The 22,325-nt window shown below is 46.3% G+C and overlaps 2 protein-coding genes across 3 annotated transcripts in view; one reads left to right on the top strand and one right to left on the bottom strand.

The window, feature by feature from the left end:
* MAPK14 (mitogen-activated protein kinase 14) overlaps positions 1-11,874 on the bottom strand; it is a 68,444-nt gene extending 56,570 nt beyond the window's left edge. Inside the window, exon 1 of one of the 2 annotated variants that reach the window (XM_081141083.1) lies at positions 11,341-11,874. In XM_081141083.1, the coding sequence (XP_080997209.1) occupies positions 11,341-11,456 (116 nt within the window). In that variant the 5' untranslated portion in view covers positions 11,457-11,874. The remainder of the gene's footprint in view (positions 1-11,340) is intronic. The other variant, XM_081141084.1, reaches the window with a different exon arrangement.
* Positions 11,875-19,235: 7,361 nt separating this feature from the next.
* SLC26A8 (solute carrier family 26 member 8) overlaps positions 19,236-22,325 on the top strand; it is a gene marked incomplete at its 5' end in the record, with an annotated part of 83,385 nt that continues 80,295 nt past the window's right edge. Inside the window, one exon of the mRNA XM_081139597.1 lies at positions 19,236-19,417. Coding sequence (XP_080995723.1) covers positions 19,236-19,417 — 182 coding nt within the window. The remainder of the gene's footprint in view (positions 19,418-22,325) is intronic.

Below are 22,325 nucleotides of genomic sequence, written 5' to 3'. Positions count from 1 at the left end.
AGAGGCCAGGGATATTGCTAAACATCCTTCACAACAAAGAATTACCTGGCCTAAAATGTCAATAGTACTGAGGTTAGGAAACTGCCCTAGAGCAACTGATCTCAGAGAAAGAGCAACAAGGGGCCACAATGTCGTTTATGACCCACCCTCACAGAAGCCACACTCCTTTGTTTCTGCCACAGTCTACACATCAGAGAATTGAGTTCCTAGTACAGTAATTGCTCAAGGGGGGGGGGGGGAGAATTAAGCTCCACCTCTTGAAGGAAGGAGTATCAAGTAATTTATGACCATATTTTTAAATCATTACACTTAGCAACTTGATTTTCTTTTTAAAATTAAATTTATCAGGGTGACATTGGTTACTAAACTTATATAGGTTTCAGGTGTACAATTCTATAATACATCATCTGTATATTGTACTGTGTGTTCACCACCCCAAAGCAACTTGATTTTTTAAATCAAAATACTGAGATTTTCAAGATAGCTTATTTACTTTTGGGAATGCTGGATAAAATCTTTTTAGTGCTCTAGAAAAGTCACTGAAATTCCATTCAGCAAAGCTACTTTTGCATCCTAGTGAATGGTCTCTGTTTGCAGTATTTTGAGGGCCTGATCTCAAAAAGTCTATTAAGCACAAACACATGTAGTCCGACATAGAGAAAAGCAGTTAGAGTGAAAAGATTTGTGTTCTAGTTTTGGTTCTGGCACGTTCCAGCAGGTGATCTTGGCCAAAGCCTCTATGAGCCTGTTTCCAAATCGATAAAATGGTGGTGTCACCAGCCCTGCTTACCTCACAAGGCTGTTTCGAGGCTCTAGACAGTTATGGGAAAGTACTTTATAAATTACACAAGGCAGGTAATGCCAAATGTTCCAAGCTGAAGTGAAATGTACGGGGCCTATCACATAGCCAATTCTCAATATATATTTTTAGATCTCTTATCCTCAGATCTCAGGTTGAGTATATCTCTGAGATAACAGTAAAACAGGGCAGATTATTAAAACGTAACTGAGGTCCCAAATCCTTCATCATTTGTCATCAGGCTACTGAAATATAGTTTCTACACGTTAATATGCATTCTTTTTCAGCAATTACTAGAGAAGATCTAAGCACTACTAAAATCAGCAATATAATGTAGCCAATACTTAACAATGAGCTGCAAAAAAAACTTATTCCTTTATACATTTGTTTCCCAATGCAGACTGTGAGGGAGAGCAGAGCTACAGTTTATCCTCAGAACCGAGCCCAGGGCCTGAAACACCCTGCAAGATTAATAAATACAGGCCCCGGCACAGAGTTAGTTCCTGACCTCCAGGACCTGAGAAACGTAGCTGGGGAGTCAGAAGGGACAGACACACACATTGCCGAAGCTTTTACAACGCGACACATACGCTTCCTCCAATCTATGCTGTCCCTCCAGTCAGACCAACTTACAAACACTTTTCCTCACTACTTCACAACTTAAGAAACTCCAACAGCTCTCTACTGCCTAGAAAAGTGCAGTCGCTTTAGCCCTACTTCAGACCTAATTCTCAATTTCTGGGGTTAGGACCCAAGCACTTGCATGTTGAAAAGTCCCACAAGTGATTCTGTGGCAAAGCCAGCACGAGAACAGCGGGGTTCACCCTACGGAGGTTTTCCTCCTTCCAGCCAGTCCATCCCGAATCTCATTCCCTTAGTTATGGTTTCTCCTGCTAACCATGCTTCCTTCCCTCCTCCCCACATACTGCCCATCCTTCAAAATAATCTTCTCCCTCCACGAAACCATTCTAACTACTATAGCCCACAATGCCCCATATCCCTACACTCATCAATACCTTTTTATATATACAATTCATTAATATTTTATGCCTATTTCTTTTACGCACTGGTGAGCATTTAACACTAGCGGGTGATCAACAGATTTCCTTTCCTACCCTAAGTCTAAAGCATAAACATACACACACACACACACTTTTCAAACTTGCAAAATTACGTTCCTTAAATATCTAGAGTAATAGAAATCTTTAGGTAATTATAAATAAATCTTCGGTTCATTCCCTGATTGTAATTTTCATGACCACTGTCATGCACCTAACGATAAGCTTCCTTCAACTATCAGCTCCCCGAATCTAAGGCTGACCCATACAACTTTACAACATGAACCTCTTCCTAGGGTAGCTAATGCTAGGTCTCTGGGTGCTCTGTCCTCAATCACGTGCAGAGAAGTAATCAAGGAAAATTATGAAACGTTGCATTTCAGTCGACTTGGGATCCAAAGGGTGAGACGTTCTTAAGATTACGTTTCGAAGTACCAATTTGGACAAACAATATATGAACAAGGCCACTGTGGAGACCATATCGGGTGAGGAGTTCAAGAATATCCACAGAAAGCATACGGTTTCTATCTTTTTTGCAGGTGGAAGGTTCAAGTTATCCAATCTCGCTTTTATTCATGGCCCATCAATCTAAATATACAGGGTTATATAAGTAGCTCTCAGCCAAGGGTGATTTTGCCCTCAGGGGACGCGGGTCAATGTCTAAATATATTTTGGGTTGTACCAACTGAGGGTTGGTTGCTAATGGCACCTAGTGGCTAGGGGAGAGGGACGCTGCTAAATATCCTACAACGCACAAGACAGCCCCCACAACAAAAAATCACCCACCCAAAATGTCAATAGATGGAGCGACTCTCGGTAATACTATGTGTGTTAGGGAATGTAAACACAGCTCGACAGGTGCACGTAACACTTACTGCTCTCTTAATTTGCTGTTTCCCCCCTTTTAGCATCAATATCATTTAATTTCTTGAGATTGTTCATTTCAAAGCAGATCGTTCAAAGCATAAAGCACTCAGGACAACAAACTAGCAATCGGGAAATTAAGCGAGCTAAACTTACGATGTCAGATGAGGAAATTACTCGAAATAGATCGATATAAGGTACCGACCTCAATATCTCACTTACATTTAATACTAAGAGAGTATTAGGGAGTCGTATTTTATTATTACCAAATCAGGGAGAATAACTAAGATTTGTACCAGCATTTGGCAGCCTGCCGAAGGAAACACAAATAGAAACTACTACTCAAAAGTCTAAGTTAGCTAAAGACCTGGATGAAGGATTTGACAGAAGGGGAAATAAAAGAAATGGCCATTAAAGATATTAAGAATAAAGTAATCAGCCCTGGCCAGTGCTGCTCAGTGCTCAGAGCGTCGGTCTGTGGGGAAGGGGCCCGGGTTCGATTCCTGGTCAAGGGCACGTACCTGGCTTGCAGGTCGGATCCCCGGCCCGGGTCAGGGCGTGTGCAATGTGCCTCTCTCACATCGATGTTTCTCTCTCTCCCTCCCTCCTTCCCTTCCATCCACTCTCTCTAAAAATCAATGGAAAAAATATCCCTGGGTGACAATTAACCAAAAAAAAGCAGCAATTATTTCTGGGAATAAAGTTATATCTATTAGAGGGATGAAGAAATATAAGAGTTCAATATACATTTGCAGAAACCAGACACCTCAGGTTGAGCGTCACAGGGCAGACGAAGGGCAGGGTTAGGGGCAGGTTAGCTTGTAGGTGAGAAACGGTCACAGCGGAGACACTACTCAAGCAGAGGGAGAGGGCTGGTTAAAGATTTAGAGGACCTTACCCTCAAGGTCCCTTCCTCCCTGAGCCGTTGGCAGATCAAAAGAAGAAGTTCTGCCTTCTTGTGGGCACACGCTGATGTCACCACTTTCTAGATCTGAATCACCAGGTGGAGAGGCTTCTCCGGCACACATCCCCAACCCGTGGCCTTGCATAACGTCGCCCGAGATGTAAAAAGTGACCAGGACGTCGCTAGAACCGAGACACACACAGAGGAACCTAAAAGATTTCAAGGGAAGCATCAAATATACGGTATAAAGGTAGACTCCAGATGGCAATTTAAGTTTAAAAAAATGCAGAAAAGAAAAGCAACTTCCAAAACAGGGCTTTGAAAGCCGTCTGAGGAAGCAACATGGATCTGCCCTGGGAGGACGACACCTTCCAAAGCGGGGACCCTTCCTGCTTTTTTTGGTTTTTCAATCTTTATAAACATAACACCTAGTACAGTGCCTGGCAATACTGAATTAATGTTGTTGTTTTTTTACACGGTCATGTGTTACATGCCTACTCTCCGGATCATAAGCTTGGAAAAGCAACCAAAGCATACGTGTGGGCAGACTGGCAGTGAGACGCACACACTCACACACCTCCCTTCATGGCACAGGCACAGGGACAATACCACCAAGGCCTACGGGAGAAGATTCTGAGGAAAACAAGGAAATCCGTAAGAGCATCATTCAGAGTAACAGGAGCGAACACGTTCAGGGTCTGAAGTGACTCAGGCGGCAGATCCGAACAGAATAAACACTTGTTCTATAGCCTTGTGTTATGTTGCCATGGGAATCTGTGTTTAGGAACACTTCTTTTCTGCAACTAGATGTCAGAGCAGTGGACGGGGGGACAGCTTTCCTGCAAGAAGAGGGAAACTTGTATCTGTAAAGGCGGGGAAGACAATCCTATGGGTTTGTATAGGGTCAAATATGTGTAGAATCTTTCAATCTACAAGATGTATTCAAGTTAACAGAGAAGTTCTGGGGGCCTCATGGACAAAATATTAGTAACAGGGAACCACAATCCCACCTCGACTAAAATTATTACAATGGGGAAAAGGCAGAGGCCAAACAAAACAGAAAATAAATGAGATCTTAAATGTTGAAGGAAGGTCAAAATGACTTCTAAAATATGACCTGACAGTGGAAAAAAAACAAAAACCTAGAAGCCCAACGAAGTTAGGAAACATTCAACCTGCCAGCAGGCTCATCTTCCTTTGTTAGCAGAAGTCTAGAGACAATCTCTCTGCTCCCTTCCTTTTGGAAACAGAAACCTGAAAAAGTGAAGTAAGCCCTTGTTATTTAAAGAGCTCGAGTACCCTGAATTTCTTGGGCCCACCAAGAGTACTGGCTCTGGTACTCTTGAGTCTTCTGGAATCAGAGTTGTGAGTGTCGGTCGGGGCTTTGCACCGGTTCATCTGACTCTCCCATTCTACAGTTAGCACCTCTAATGGATAAAAAACAGAAATGAAAAAAACAGGGACCCCAGAGCAGAGTGACCCGTTAAAACAAAAGGTTAGATGGTGTCTCTTCTCTGGCCACAGCCCTCCATGGCTTCTCCTCTCAGAGTAAAAGGCACAGTTCTTATAAAGACAAAAAAGGCCCTTCGTGATCTCTGCACATCTGCTGCCCCTCGACTTCCTCCTCCTGCTACTACTCGGCCCCTGGTTCATTCAGCTCTAGCCACACTGGTCTCCTAGCTCTTCCTAGAGAACCAAAGCCTTTGCCTCAGGGCCTTTGCACATGCTGACCACGCAGCCCGGAATGTTCCTCTCCTCCCACTCATGGCCAGCAGGTGCTCTACATCATTTTATCGCTGAGGCCTACCCTGTCTACTCTGCTGAAAAGAGCCATCCCAGCATTCCCTCTCCTTCCCACGCTTCATTTTCCTCATAGTGCTTCATCGGGCATACCATAAATTTTACGTTATTTATTATCAACTTCTACTTCCACTCCCTTGGAATATAGTTTCTTTTTTTAAAAAAAAACACACATATCTTTACTGATTTCAGAGAGAGGAAAGGAGGGGGGGAGAGAGAGAAGGAAACATCAATGATGAGAGAGTCCTTGATCGGCTGCCTAGCCTGCAACCCGGGAATCGAACCCCGATCTCCTGGATCCTGGGTCTATGCTCAACGGCTGAGCCACGCCCGGCCGGGCAGAATATAGTTTCTTATGGGCAGAAATTTTTGTCTGTTTTGCTCATACCCATTCCCAGCACCTACAGAATGAAACAGTAGGTGCTCACACAGAGTCCTAACCTCAAAGAGATAAGCATGAACCCATCTTCCTCTCTCTTTGCCTCCAAATCCTACACCCTGTAATATGCCAAAGTTTAGATAATGACACTAAAATCTATCCATTTGTCCAGAGCCAAAACTCAGGGGTCATCCTAGACTCCTCTCTCCTGTGCCTTTCTCCCCACAGTCAGCCTGGGAGCCAAGCACGTCGGAAGCCAGGACCTATTTCTCCAAAGTGCAGAACCTACTGACCACAACCTCCTTCCCCAGCACGAACTGTAAACAATGAAATGCCGAGAAGCCAGTTAATTTTATAAATCCTTAACACATATGTACTTAATTTATGGAAGCACTATACAAAGACACACTACTTCTAATACTGAAAGCTTTATTTTAAAAAAACACATTTCAAGTTTAAAGACATCTTTCTGTTGCTGTTCTGAAGAAACTTGTGCATGACTTCCCAGTACATGGTAACCATGGGACGAAATCCCCAGATTCTGAGTCAGGGAACCGATTTTATAATGAGGATTTTTTTTTTTTTTTTTTTAAAAGCACTACAGTAATTATACCTCTTGGCTAAGAATCAATACTGAATTTCACAGTAAAGAGCAAAACTCCAATGTGTTTTCAAAGGTCTGGAGAGGCAATTATTTCTATTTATATCCGATACTTACATAACACAAACATACACAGAAGTCTCAACTTTACAAAATGCACATTGTAGAATTTCAAACCAACAAGATTCATAAATTCAGGAGTTAACTATGTGGACTGCCTAATGATTCTTCGGGGGGGGGAATTTAATCTGGACAATAAGCTCACTCTGGGTTTATCAATTCTGAAGAAGAGATGGGACTTTAATAAGTTCAGTCATTACCCCTCAGTCTAGCTGGGCACTGGCATTGGTGGGGTTGGTTTTATACAGTCACAGCTCTATTACAAGTGACCCAGCGACCCCTTTCTTCAAAAAGGAGGGACAGGGGGAGGCGAACAGCACAAGAGAAGGTGCCGCCACTCAGCCTCAGCGGGGACAGGAAAGGAGACTTTTAAAGTGTTGAAACCCCAGAACATTTCAAATCCAAAGCAGCAATGACAAGTATGCCATTCCTTTAAGGAATGAGTCTAGCTCCTCGGCCATAGAAGTGGGTGAAAATATTTTATAAAGTATAAAATGCCATTAAAATGTCAGTTAATTCTAAAGTGAGAGCGACCTAGCCCAGTGAATTCTTCCACCTCTGAGTCCTAAGCCTCAGGAGCTCGGCACCATCTGTACTATTGCCCATGAAAGATCATCGCTGAGGCCAAGTTAGCACAAAACCAAAAGCAGAGTACTCCTCAATATCAAGACATTAAACTGGAGTAGGGGGCGTGCAGGAGGCAGCCAATCAATGACTCTCTCATCACTGATGTTTCTATCTCTCTCTCTCCCTTCCTCTCTCTGAAATAAATAAAAACATTTTTTAAAAAGTAATTAAACTGGGAGAATTAAAAAGCTAGAGGTCCAGGATACCCTTATTTTAAAATGGGAACCAGTGGAAAACTATCACTGAAAAAATGGGATTTCATAAATAAAATTACTCTATAGCCAACCTGACTGAAGTCCTTAAATTAAGTCTTTTATAGCACCTGGACAGCACGGCTCAGTGGGCTGAGTGTCGTCCTTTGCACCAAGAGGTCGCTGGTATGATTCCAGGGCACATGCCCAGGTTGCAGGCTAGATCATGCAGGACGCAGCCAATCACTGATTCTCTTTCATCCATGTTCCTGTCTCTTTCTAGCTCTCCCTTCCTCTTGCTATAAAATCAATAAAAACATATTTAAAATAAAAGTCTTTATAGTAAATGAATATTTGCTATTGTGTTTAAACATTTATTGGTTAGCACTGATTACATGCAGCCAACCACATTACTTTTGGTGACAAAGAAAGGCAAGTGGGGAGATCAGCATGGGCCTATTAGCACCCCTGGTAAAGCAAAGGGCAAGCCCCTCTCATTGTCCAGGAGTCAAGAAAGTCATCTTTGCATACTCAACGATGACATACTTTTATTTACTTGTGGCCTGGCTCATCCTAAAAAAAATAAATAAATAAAAGATTTTAAATGATGAATGGCCATTAATATTAAAAAAATTAGCTTCATTTGTTTTTATTCTATTTATTAACATACAAGCATTCCACAAAGCATTCAGGGAACTGGATTTCATTTCGTAATGAATTTTGCGAACCTCTTACTAAAAGTCTTGTTGTATACTCTATATACTGATAATAAATATAAACTGACCGGAACACAGTATGCAATTCGTAAAATGTGGTTTCCATTCACGTTAGGCTATAAGCTCTTGAGGGGCTGTTATCTTGTTCTGCCTTGTTCAGCACTCTACCCAAAAAACCCAGTCCACTATCAGGTCCACAGTTGGTATTTAATAAATACGTTGAATAAATAATTTAATACGATTTACGAGTAATTCTCAACTCTCACCTATTTTATGGTTACCAGTGCCCCACCTCCTCTAATCAACAGCAAGGGTCTGGAAAACCATACCCCAGAGAAAAGGCATTTAAGTTCCTGTTTATGTTTCCTTAAACTAACCACAAAGGTCCCCTCCTCCCATTTCTGTCCAGAAACCCACAAAATCAATGCTTTGCAACAACGTATTCTTAAACAATTCTGCTTCATTTCCCCTCACAGACAAGGCACAAAGTTCCTTAAAACTGCAAGACTTAGTTTAGTTCCCTTTACCCTTTAAAAAGGAAAGGCATCTTTGTGAAACCGTGTCCATTCTCAAATTTCTAGTCTGATTCTTTGATCTTTGATTTGTGGTTGGTCACACCAGCTCTATTTGCATTTTTATTATATACTCAGTACAAATTAAAATCATGGAAACAGCCTTAATGTGTAAAAAAAAAAATCAAGCTACACATCAAAGCATATCGCACTTCAGAACAATCTAATTAGGAGGCTGACACATTTCAGTGAGGCTGCATTCTTAAGATACTCTGAGAAATTCTTCTTGGGAACAGACTTCAGATCCAGTTCTACAAGTCACACAAGCAATTCTGTGTCATCACTTTTTAGCTGAGACTACTATTAGACATAAAACAGTATCACCAACCTGACTGCTTAATCTTTTTCACCAGACTTTAGCACAAATTCACTATTATTTAGATTCAATGATTTTGTGGATGCCTAAAATCTGCACTCAGAGGATGAAGATGGTGAAGAGTAACATGGACTCGAAAATGGGTTCTAAGAGAAGTTCAAAAAAAGTACTTTCTGCCATACATGAAAAGTTCCTAACTGAAAGAACAACTTCAAATAACTACTCTGAATGATATAATACTTACTTGTGAATCTAAATTCTGATATTTTTTTTATCCAAAATCAGCTCTATTTGTCTATAATCGTTACCTGTATCGGTTGTACCGTCCTCCACCGGAGTGCAATGGGTGACACCTTAAATCCCCTTCACAGAAACACTACTGAAAAAACAAACTCTGCCGCCCTGGAAAGACACACGAGAAACTCAACGGGCTGTCTCTGAGGAAAGGAACAGCATGGCTGGAGAACAGAAAGAAAAGACTTCTCACTGAATATCTTTTCATACCTTTTGAACTTTATACAATGTAAATGTATCACCTATTTTTTAAAACCTGTTTAACAAAATTACTTTCAAGTGTCAGACATTTCTGGCTTCAAAGCCAGAAATGTCTAGCAGCACTAAAGAAATGCGGAGTTCATTTTAACGGCACTTCACTGCGAATCTGGACCTTCAGTTTCAGTGCAGAGCTATTCACACCAACAGCAGGGAAACCTTGCAAGCCTTTCTTTTCAAGTTCACTGAACTCGCCGTAGCTGGACTATTCTACAGTATCACTCCATTAAAGTTTAAACATCATTGGAAACAAAAACTTGGTACTACAAATATTAATGTGTCAATTCAAGAATGAGAAACAAAGTAAACTAATGAGCTATTAAAGGAGCAATGATCCAGATACACCTTTGAAAATTAGCAAGTCAATCACACACACACACACACACACACACACACACACACACACACACACACATTATAATGCTGCAAATTCCCTTAAAATGTAGACCGCTGTACTATAAATATGTGGAAAAGATGTCAGGCATGGTGCAACAAATTCAAGCAGCTTGAACTAGATAATGCAATATGATCTGTTGCTGGGCACAATTGCACAATCTCAATTACCCAGAAGATTCTACCAAACAGGAAATTCATGATGTGACTTTAAGAAACACATGAATTATATTGAAAGATTAATACATTCAAAAGCCCCGAATTTGTTCCAAAACAAGAAACAATTTTATAGACCCCTTTTCAAATGTTGCATAGGCATGAAGAACATGAATCAGTTTTCAGACCAGGAGCTCTCAGATTACAGTGAATGTAAAATACAGTGTATAAAACCTTGGAAGCTAGTCAGTGAAGGTAAAGTGAAATGTTTCAGGTCCTTAAATTTTATGGCATTATTTTAATTTAATTAGAAACACACAGTGTGAATTAAAGCTGATATATTCCACATCCTTATGAAAGCCACCCTGTACTTCAGGCTATAAATGTAAATAAGTCCCCTGCAGATTCTCAGGGACCTTAAAAACACGGTATTATTCACAAGAATTATCGCAATAAAAAAAAAATATTTACAGTATTCCCCCAGCATTGTTAGGAACGTTCTGATCTTGAGGGCGTCCAGCGGATCTGAACCTCCCCGGCCGGACCGAGAACGCTGTCGGGTGAAACAATACTCGGGAGCGCGGGGGTGAGTCACGGCGGCCGCTCCCGCGGCTGCAGCGGCCTCGCGCGCCGCCGGGGCCGCGGGGAGGAAACGCGCTTCCAACCGACTCGGAAACGCCGCTCCAGCTGGCCCGGCGCTCCCCGAGATAAAGTCGGTATTTTAAGCTCTCCGGGTCGCTGCGAATTCAACGGCGAATTCCAAAAGAACGCTTCTCAAAATGGGCTTTTGACAAGAGCTTTGCAAAGACGCCCCGCGTCGCCAGAGCTGCTCGCGCGGCCGCAGCCTCCGGGGGGCTCTGCCCTTGGCTCCTCCCGGCGGCTCCCGGGGCTGCACCGCTCCGGGGACAGGCGCCCGCGCCCGGGGTGGGCGCGCCTCCGGAGGGGGTCCTTCTGCTGGACGCCAGCAGGGAGACACCCCCCCCCCCCCCGCAGCAGCAGCAGCAGCCCCAAGAAGGGAATGCGCAGGGTGCGAGCCAAGGCCGAGCTCCAGCACCGCCACCCACCGCGGACCTGCACCCTCCGTACAGCTGACCACCCACCTAGGGGTGCAGGGTGCAGGGTGAGGGGCGCAAAGGGCACAGGCAGTGCTGGGCAGGGGTCGAAGGTGCAGCGATGCCCTCCCCCAAGGAAAATTCCTGCCACTTGGTGCATCGCTGAGCCGCGGGGGCAGGCCTGGCCTGGGGCATGGAGGGCCAGCTAGCCACCGCGGCCCCGGGCCCAGTGACACTCACCACACGGAGCCATAGGCGCCGGAGCCCACCGGGGACAGGTTCTGGTACCGCTCGGGCACCTCCCAGATAGTCTTGTTCAGCTCCTGCCGGTAGAACGTGGGCCTTTCCTGAGACATCTTCCAGCGGCGGCCGCGGGGGGAGGAGGCGGCCCTCCGGGGCCCCGCCTGCACCCGCACCGGCTCCCGGGCCCTCGTCGCCCACGCGGTAGGGCGGGGACCCCGCACCGGCCGCCCGCGCAGGTGCGGTTGCGGCGACCCCGCCGACTCCCGCGCGCGCGGCCCCTGTCAGCCGCAGCGGCTGGACGCGCCTCAGCGATCGAAACGAGCCCCGCTAAAGGGCAAGGTCGCGGTCCCGGGCTCAGGGCTGCGCCCGCCACGCGCTGCTTGCACCCGCTCCCGGATCGGGCCGACTGCGGGCTGCGACCCCGCACCGCGGCTCCAGCTGCTGCGCCTGCTGAGGCTCCAGTGGTCGCTGTTCCAGAGCCAGAGAACAGGAGCTCCCGCCGTACTCTCGCGAGATGAGCTCCCGGGACTCTCCGCGATCCGAGATTTTACCCAATATGGAACCTGCCCAAGGGAGGGGGTAGATGAGGGAAGAGGACGGGAGGAGCAGTTCTCGCGAGAAGAGAGCAACAGCTGGAGACCGAAGGAAGGAGCTCCTCGCCTGATGCTGAGGGCGGGAAGGCGGCCCCGCGAAGAAGCTAAGCCGGCCACGCATGCCGCGTGCGCCCCGCTGTGGTCGGCGGGGCAAACGCCTGGTGCAAAGTGACAGTGACAAATACGGTGCCGGGAAAACAGCCGACGGGTCTTTGAGCTGCGCGGTTAGTCACCAGCGGCAGCAGAGCACCTGCTCGGCGGAACGCCCAATTTCCAAGAAATAATTGCATTTTTTTAAAAAAGAGAAAGGTTCCGTCCAGAAAGCTGTTGCATTCCCATCTGCTCAAGGACATGGCTTACTCCTCGGGATTCTGATGAAATCGGTCCCAAAAGCAAAGAGTAGCCCTGCATTAAGGCTGACGTTTTGCACCCAGACTCTCCCAGTAGTTTTCAAACTCTTATGTGCCTAAGAGTCACCTCGGGAGTTTAAAAATGCAGATTCCCAGGGAGTCTGGCTGGCTAAGGTCCACGAGGGGCACCAAGAATGTACATTTTCCAATACGCCCCAGGCAGTTCTGGTCCAGGAAAGCCCCTGGTATCTCCCTTTGAGAAGAATTTTTGAAACCACTACCCTGAGAGTGTGAAACTGACTCCTGCCCTGAAGAGCTTCCAGGAAACAGGATGCTAAGCATCTAACTCATGCCTCTCAGAGGAAGAAAAATGGGGCAGAGCGATCTTATTAGTCAACTGATTTTTCTTAGCCCTTAGTTCCAACTAATGCAAAAGAGAGCTCCTTTCTTCCATTCCCACCTAATCAGTCGCTTATTTGTAAAGCTAATAAATATGGAGAGGCAAGGCAGGGTAGCCCCATACCTACGCCCACTGTTACCAGCCCATTCCTATGCCAAGGCCTGTTACAGAAAGCACAAGAGCTGGACCCTAAAAGAAAGAACTGGGTGTACCCCAAGATAGCTCTCATCACTTCCCACGACTACTCTCTTCTGTGTTAGGCACCCCTTGGGGCGCTCAGACTTTGCCGGTCTTGTTCCAGCATCTAGCATGGTGCCTAGGACATAACAGATACCCCATAGATATTTGTTGAACAGATTTTGAACAATGACCAGGAAAAAAAATAATAAACAAAAACCTAAAACCTGACTCAGGGGTGATTCGTGCAAAGCTTTTTTTGGATTCAGTGTGGCTGGGCCTGGATTCTCCTGCCTACGGAGACACGGTGCTTGAACGTGTTCCGAGCCCACCGGCGGGGTAGGGAGCTTTCAGAGAGGTGATGAAGGTTGAAAGAAGAGGCGAGAGCCAACACATGACTGTGGGGAAACTGAGGGCTGGGCGCGGGGAATTGAGGGGAAGAGGGAGGAACCTTGGAAGGAGGAATCCTAAGAAAATCATAAATGTGTCCAGCAAATTGGGATGAAGGGAGAAGAGGAGGTGAGCATTACACTCGCTCACTCATTCAATGAAGATGCCCTGAGCGCCTGCTGGCTGCGGGGCACCTCCGATGGAAGGGTGGTTAAAACGCAGATACAGTCGCTGCCTGCCTGGAGCTTGCAGTTACCTTCGGAGCAACCGTTCAGTCGTTCGATACAAACTTGCCGCGTCCGCCGCACCGGCTTAGGTGCTGGGGCCTCCGCGGTGAATGGAGGCCAAACCCCGCCCCTCCAGGCGCGGAGCTCGCGGCGGGAATGGGGAGCGTGGCTGCTCTGCGAGAAACGCCGCAGCCCCGCAAGCGCGAAGCTGCGCGGGCCCGTCGCGGGTGGAAAAGGGAATCGGAGGGCGCAGCGAGAGGCAGCTTGGGGAGGAGGGGTTCCAGCAGGTGAGGCGGGGACCGAGCCCCAGGCCGGGCTTCAGAGGCAGGAGCCGGGCTCGCGGGGCCAGAGCCGGGGTCCGAGACCCGGGTGCCCCCCAGCCCCCGGCTTCCTCACGCTTCTTTCTGACCCGACGTGGTTGTGGGGAGACTTAAGCTGGATGCGGGGGCGGGCGGGAGGCCTGGCACCCGGCGGACCCTCCATCGCGAGCAGTCGGACGCGGAGCCAGGGGCGGCCGGGGCCTGCAGGGCGCAGGGACCCCGCTCGCCACCCGCGCCGCCCATGCTCCCCCGCTCCCGCCGCCCGCCCGCCCGCCCGCCGGAATGCCCGCGGGCTCGGCCGCAACGGCTCGGAACCGCCGGCGTCCGTGTGGGCAGCGCCGCCAGCCCGGCCGGAGCTGCGTGGGCCTCGGGCGCCCGCACTCCCGCCCCGCCGAGGAACCAGGTGAGCCGCGGCCCGGAGGCGCCGGGGGCCGGCCGCGGGGCGAGGGACAGGCCGCCTGGCCGCGGGTCCGAGCGCCCGGGCGGGGACGGCTTGCGGAACGAATGAATGACGGCCGTTCCCCGCAGCTGCCGTCGCGGGGCTGCCGGGCCTGCTCCGGAGGCGCCGCGTGGAACGGCCGCGGCAGTTGGGTGCGTTTTGCGGGCCGAGTCCTTTCTAACTCGCCGCCCCGCCGCCCGGCCTCGCCCCGCCCCCGCCCGTGTCCTCCTGAGGCCGGACCGCGCAGACCCGCCGCTGCCTTGGGGCCTCACTGCCTTTGCTTGTCCCGCCCCCCGACTGCGCCCCACTTCCAGCCCCCCCCCCCCCCCCCCCGCCTCAGCCCCTTTCTCTGCGCATCAGCGCTCCCCGCGCAGCTTCCCCCCAGCCCCGCCCCAGCGGTGCGCTCCCGCCAGCGCCCCTGCTGTCGCCCCCCCCCCACGTCGCAGCGAGGTGTCTGCGGGCCGGGCTCAGCTCCGGGGGGCGGGGGGTCACCTGCCTCTCTGCGCAGCGCTGGACCGATGCGTCCCCCATAAAAACGCGGGCGGTCCCCCGCGGAGAGCTGTGTCCGATGGAATTCCCAAGGCTTCTTTCGAAATTTTGGACGTGAATTTACCTTCCCATGGTTATAGAGGAGACGAGAGATGACGGTGTCAGGGGAGAGATTCTTGCAACTACACTGAGGTTCAGGATTTCACATTTACTGGGGTTGCATTTAAAATTTTTATTCTTGATTTTTAAAAATACTTTCAGACACATTTTGTAAGTGAATCAGTGGGTGAGCTGGATAGACAGGGGGTCTTTTAGGGGATGAAGGAGCCAGGTCAGAAGCGCCTGTATTTTAAGTGTCCCCAAATTTAGCATGGAAAGACTCAATAAAGATAAACCAGACGGTTGGCCCATCCTCAGAGACTCTAATTGGTTAGGTCCTGCCAGGCGGGGCCTGAGCATTTGCATTTCTCACCTAGTTCCCAGGTGGTGATGGTGCTGTTTATGGAGGGACAGAGTGTGGATTACAGGGCTCAAACTAATTTCTATTGGTAGTGAATCCGTGTACCCCAAATTATATCACATTTATAGAATTACAAAATGAAACCTTAAGGAGTTCAGACCCACAGTTCCCCCACTTAAATATTTTGTCTGATAGCAGGGAGCACCAGAGAACTGGTTTCTAAGTGGTCATTTATCTTCAAGATCATGGGTAGAGCTTAGCATGCTGTTGATCTCACTGGGTGCAGAGGCTCCGTCACACTAGTGCTCAGGGGTCGGTGACAGGGACTCCCTCTTAGGCTGTGTCTCGGCTGAGAAGTCATCATCCCATCAAGGTAGTTTGCATGACTTTTTTTCCGAGAGGCATCACCTTCTCCACACCAGAGCGCACCTGCCACCTGTCTGTAGGAGCTTCGTTCAGGTCATTGTTCCTTGTGGGGAGAGGCACTACTAGTGCATGAAACTGAGCCACGAGGGTGTCTCTAAAATCAAGAAAGACATAGTGGAGCTGGAGAAATTCCAGAGAAGACTACTAGAAAAAAAAACAATAAAGAAATCATGTGTTTTCCTTTACTGCCTTTAGTGAGCCATAGGATGAGTCCTTTAAAGACAGCTTTCCACCTGCCCCTCCTGGTCATCCTCACTGCGGTCCCACAAGTTATGGTTTGATCACCTCTCCCCCAGAGGCAATAGTAATGGTCTCCGACTGGCCTTTTTATCTCGGTCTCTTCTAACGCCAAGTACTGTTCAGGTGAACTTAATGCAATGCTGGGAATGTTTTATGTCTGTGACGTCCAGTATGGCAGCCCCTGCCACGTGTGGCTGTCGAGCACTTGAAATGTACCTAGTGTGAGTGAGGAACTGAATTTTTTGTTTTACTTTATTTTAATTAAGTTAAATTTAAATAGCCACAGGTGGCCAGCGGCTACTGTCCTGGCCTGCACAGCTCTAGACCATACCATTGACACACTCGTCTTCCCAAAGCGTGTCTCTGTGTACATTCTACATTTGCTCAAACCCTTTAAATAGCTAAAAAGTCCAGCCCGGCCGGGCGTGGCTCAGCGGTTGGGCATCAACCTAGGATCCAGGCGATCACGGTTCGATTCCCGGTCAGGGCACATGCCCGGGTTGCAGGCTGCAGCCGATCAATGACTCATCATTGATGTTTCTGTCTCTCTCCCTCTCCTTTCCTCTCTCTGAAATCAACAAAAGATATATATATATATATATATATATATATATATATATATATATAAAGAAAATGGATCTTTCCACTTTCTTCTAAAATAAATAAATAAATAGCTAAAAAGTCCAGGTTGAACTCAGCATTCAAGACCCTCTAACAATAGGCCTCAACCTACTTTTTTGGGCTGAACATGGACTTTACTAAGATCTATTGAGTTCTTGCCTTATTACCTTATTACCTCTGAAATTTAGCCTGTCCAGTTCCTAAAATACCCTGTTCCCCTCCCTGCCCCCAGTTTGGACAGAGCAGAGCTGAAATCGTATCTCCTCCCAGAGGACTTCCCTGTCCCTCTGGGTTGGGATTATTAATTCCACTCTGGAGGAGATTACATGGTAATAGGATGTGGTATCTATTTTGGAATCAGAAAAACCGAAGTCAGATTCCAGCTCTCCTATCTAATTATTGTAGGACTCTAAGGAAATCACTGAATTCATCAGTAAAGTGAATATAATAGTGAACAGGAAAACAGTACCTATCTCTTGAGATGATGTGTGGGGAACCTGGCCCATGGCAGGCAGCAATAAGCGCTAATTCCTGTATTTCTCGCCTCTAAACTCTTACAGCCCTATATTTTGCTATTTTTATTCTAATAAGCTGTAGAGGTTTTGTATCCCCGGAGCACCTAACACTCAGCAAATGTCTCTGGAACATGAAATTAATTGCCGCAAGTGGAACAGCATTCTTTAGTGGGAAACAAAGACCAAGAGTACATGTGGGAGGAATATATAAAATTGTGAAAATAAAAGCAGGCAAACTTACCAAATCCTAGTCTGGTAGATGAGAACCACTTCTTGAAATATAAATGATGTAGAATGAAGACACTGAAATGAAATACTACTTTCCAAAAGCGAACTACAGGTATTGATACCTCCATAGGGTACAACAACAGAAAATATAAATACTTCGGCTTTGGAAGAGAGGGAAATTCTTGGGGGATAAACTATCTTTGTGATGGGAGGAGATGTGGATTTTTTGTGTCTTCAGTAACAAGGCCCCGGATGTGGAAGCCACACGTGGCTGGTCCACAGGCTGAATCCAGCCTGCAGAGGTGTTCTGTTCGATGTGAACTATGTTTTTTAAAATACATAAAGTAATTGACAGCATTTAAAAGTCAGAAGATTTCACGTAAAATCTGGAATTATGGCTTCTCTTGGAAATAATCAGATCCGGCCATGCTGGGCCCAGCATGACCCATGACAGTTGCTGGCGCTGAGTAGCTGCGGCCGCCTCCTCCAGTCCCACTGTTCCCACTGTCCTTGATGTTCATACATTGCCTGCCTCTCGCCAACGGCCTTAGGGCCACTTTCGGAAACAAAAATGCTAGATTTTAGACCCTGGATCCAACCCAGGATGGCAGCTACTATAATCTCAATATAATTAGTAGGTCAATTAGGTTCTTCTAGTTGCCAGGAACAGATATATTCTAGTAATGGCTCTTTATTGAAAGATTACATGAAAAATGTAGAAATACAATAGCTAACTGTAGCCCAATTACTTAACTTTTCTAAAGCCTCCGTTTTATCACCTATAAAACAGGGATAACAGTAATACCAGGATTATTGTGAGAATTAAATGGGGGGAAAAAACTCATGAAAAAAATTTAATGCAACGCTTGTCATATATTAAGAGCTCTGTACATGTTGGCGATGGTAATGCAGTCATTCTGAAGGAAAACGAAGTTGATGATGCATTAAACTTGTTTTCAGCCTCGCCTATTAAAGACCTATTTGTGTAATCTACATACTTTGTGTCTACCTATATATTTTTTAGCTATAATATATATGTACATATATATGCTTTTTTACATTTATGTGGAAGACTTTTTAGAGTTTATGCCCTTTTTATTATTCGAAAACACAGACGATCAAGAGCGGTTATACTTCCTTGCAGAGGCGGGTCTGTATGCATCCTCATTAGTTCCTCCCTCTCATTGTCTTGAAAGAGCAAGACCATACAGAGTTTTAAATCGTCACGTGGCCCTTAGAGATCATGTGGTCCAACTGTGTCATTTTATGGGCAAGGAAAGTGAAACTTATTTTTTAGGAAACGTGCCCCCAATCAGACAGCCAGTTAGGAAAACAGCCAGGGCTGGAACCCCAGTGTCCTGAGGCCCTGTGCAGTGTTTTTCTGCTACACCACGATGCCACTAACTGGATACGACTACATAGTTATTTAAGAAATATTTGTTGAGGGTCTGCTAAATATCAGGCACTCTTCTGGGCCCTGAGAATACAGCCATGAGCAGTCAAAGTCCTGCCTGTTAGGCTTACGTTTTCGTGTGGGAGACAGTGGTCAAGCAGACGAGCAATTGCAACGAAGAGCGGGAATGGGTAGGGGGTAATGCTGGGTGCGCTGTTCCCGCGGGGGAGTTAGAAGACACAGCATTGACTGGCCACTTAACCCTCAGCATCTGTACTGAAAATTGGTGGTTGTACTGACTTGTGTCTCATAATCATTTCTCCACAACGTAATTGAATATAAAGAAAACTAGGCTTCCTAGCAGGACACGTGGGTCCTAATTATTTAACAGCCAAGTCCGTTTAAACTTCTGGGTTTCGGTTTCTCCAAAATGAGACTGAGTCTCACCTTGCCCTCTTTATAGGGTGGTTTTGAGTATAAAATTGTAAAACACGTGAGTAAGGTTTATGATACTGCAATGTGTTATGCAAATGTGTTATGCAGAGGTATCATTATTTTATTAAAAGGGGTCTAGATTTTTTAAAATTGTTTTTTGTTTTATCTGTTTCCATCCACCCAGGAACGATGCAACCGGAGAGGAGCGTTCAAGGTGATGACTCTAGATGTAGGGAAAATTCTTACACGTACGATGTTAAGCGAGATGTGTACAACGAGGAGACCTTTCAACAGGAACACAGAAGGAAGTCTGGCTCCTCCGGGAACTTCGACGTTGACATCACCACGTTCAGACACCACGTCCAGTGCAGGTGCGTGTGTGTGGTCCTGTCCCTGCGACCAGGCTGGCAGCACATAACCCTATTCGACTCCTTTTGGTGCCTATTTCTGTTTTCTTCCTCTGAATTCCTGTCACCGGAACCCTCGGCTTACTGCATGATTGCTCTTCGGTTTGAGTGAGTGCGTGTGTGTCTGTGCGTGTGTGCGCGTGTGTGTGTGCGCGTGCTTTGTCTTGTAGCACCTTCTTGATTGTAAACTTCTTGAGCACAGAGACCTTGGATGTCCCCCACAGCCTCTAGGGATGATGTTTAATAAATGCATTGCATTACCAGTCTGTTCACAACAACAAACAGCAACCATGGTGGACGAATTAATGACAGAGAATGACGTCCTTCTAGTCTCACACCCAGCCGTGCCCGCCCAGGACTTGGGGTCACCAACACGGGCCCACCTCCTGTGATACTCACTGTGACTGTAGCTCCTACAGCCTAGGGGCTCCTAACCTGGTTTTGTGCTGTGAAACTTTTACTGATCTGGTAAAGTCTATGATTCCGCCAAAAAAAAATTTTAACTTTTTCTCTTGTGACCAAAAACACCACATAAGTTAGCTGTTTTAACTATTTTTAAGTGTACAGATGGGCATTAATGGCATTCACAATATTGTGTAACCATCACCACTATTTGTTTCCAAAACTTTTCATCACCTTAAACAGAAACTCGGTACCCATGAAGCAATAACTCCCCACTTTCCCCTTCCGCCAGCCCCCGGTAACCTCTCTTCCACTTTCTGTCTCTGTGAATTGCCTATTCTATATATTTCATTTAAGTGGAACCACATAATATTGGTCTGTCATGTCAAGGCGCATCCATGTTGTAGCATGAATCAGCGCTTCATTTTATGGCTAATGATATTCCATGACATGTACACAGCGCATTTGGTTTATCCAGCCAGCTGTGGGTGGACACCTGGGTTGTTTCTACTTTTTGGCTGTTGTGAGAGATGCTGCCATGAATATTGGCATAGGGGTATCTGTTGAGCCCCTGTTTTCAATACTTTTAGGTATATACCTGGGAGCAGCGTTGTTGGATCATGGGGTAATTCTGCGTTTAACTCTTTGAGGAACTGCCAAACGTTTTTACAGCAGCTACACCGTTGTACATTCACCCCAGCGATGTAGAAATGTTCCAATTTCTCCATATCCTCTCCAACATTTGCGACTTACCAATTTTTTTGATTATAGAGATCCTAGGAGGTGTGACGTGGTATCTCACTGTGGGTTTCGTTTGTCTGCCTGTCTGTGTTTCCATTTCGTCGTAACTAAATGGGACAAACATCTATTCCTGCGCTTACCGATCGTTTGTGTATCTTCTTTGGAGAAATGGCCATTTACTTCCTTTTCCCTTTTTAAAATCAGGTTGTTTTTCTTTGTTGCTGAGTTGTAGGAGTTCTTTATGTGTCCTGAATATTAAAACCTTATCGGATGTATAATTTGCAATTTTTTCCCTCCCATTCTATAGGTTGTCTTTGTACTTTGTTGATAGTGTCCTTTGGTGCACAACAGTTTTTAATTTTCATGGAATCCAATGTATCTATTCTTTTCTTCTGTTGCCTGTGACTTTGGTGTCGTATTTAAGAAACCTGTGAAATCCAAGATCATGAGACTTTTCCCATGTTTTCTTCTAGGAATTTTATAGCTTCAGCTCTTAAATTTAGACCCTTGATCCGTTAATTTTGAGCTAATTTTGCATGGTGTAAAGTAAGGGCCCGACTCCGTTCCTTGTTATGTGGATATCCCATTTTCGCAGCACCATTTGTTGAAGAGACTGTTCTTTCCCCATTGAATTGTCTTAGCCAGAATTTTTTTAAATGCATAAGATACATAAAATTATGAAGGAAACCAGTTTTATTGAAATATAGTTTATCAAAATATGAAAAAATCCTCAAATTATGTTATTTAATGTCTACCTAGTAACTACCATCATTTCAAAGTAGCGATGAATATCAATGATATTTTAATATACCTGCAGCAATTTTAATGTAATATGAAAATGTTTCTGATTTCTATTTGTGACAAAGTCAAGCTCTGCTGATACTACTCTGGTTCGTTGTGAACATTCATAATGGAAAGAAATGCTCAATTTCAGTTAGGAGGTCAGTGAAAACAAAGACATAATTTTTTCTAAATTCGCATGCCCCCATGAATTCTATCTAGAGACTTAGGGGGTTCACAGGCCTATGGTTAAGAACCCTTTGTGACCTACATCACGATGTCAACCCTAATTACCCAAGCTGTGCTCACTCACACTCTGGGTTGGTCACCCACAACGGGAATGGGTTGGGTGACTCGTGAGGGAGGCCTCCGCACAGCCCTGTTGCAGACTTCTTCCTCTCTGAGGCATTCTCCTTTGTCAGTATCCTGCCTTTTGCAAGCTGTGGTCTCGGATGTCCCTCCCATTCTTACAGCTGTGGTCTTGGATGTCCCTCCCATTCTTACAGCTGTGGTCTCGGATGTCCCTCCCATTCTTACAGCTGTGGTCTCGGATGTCCCTCCCATTCTTACACCACTGCTCTCATTTTCTCTGCTCCAGGGTGGGTCCGACTATGTTGAAGAGGGCAGGTGGGGGCCACTTTGGCTTTGACTCTATAAGAGGATAGCCTTTTCCTGATTTATCCCTCATTATAAACCGGTACTAACACTCCTCCCCCTGCCCAAGCTTTAGACACTTAAATCTGACCTGGTCTGCCCCCCGCCCGTGAGCTTTTATAGCAGTTCTTAATCCCTACTTCTAAAACACAGTTATATCCACTTCTGCATTTTAACCTGAAAGGCACTGTGGTTGAGAGCAACACTCAGAAGCCAGGTTGCCTGGTTTTGCATCCCAACTGAATCTGCGACTTCCCAACTGTGTGACCTTACGTAAGCAATCCAATCCTACGGT

The sequence above is a fragment of the Miniopterus schreibersii genome, assembly GCF_964146895.1.
Source record: "Miniopterus schreibersii genome assembly, chromosome: 6".
NCBI classification, from domain to species: domain Eukaryota; kingdom Metazoa; phylum Chordata; class Mammalia; order Chiroptera; family Miniopteridae; genus Miniopterus; species Miniopterus schreibersii.
This window is presented reverse-complemented; position numbering and strand designations above follow the sequence as displayed.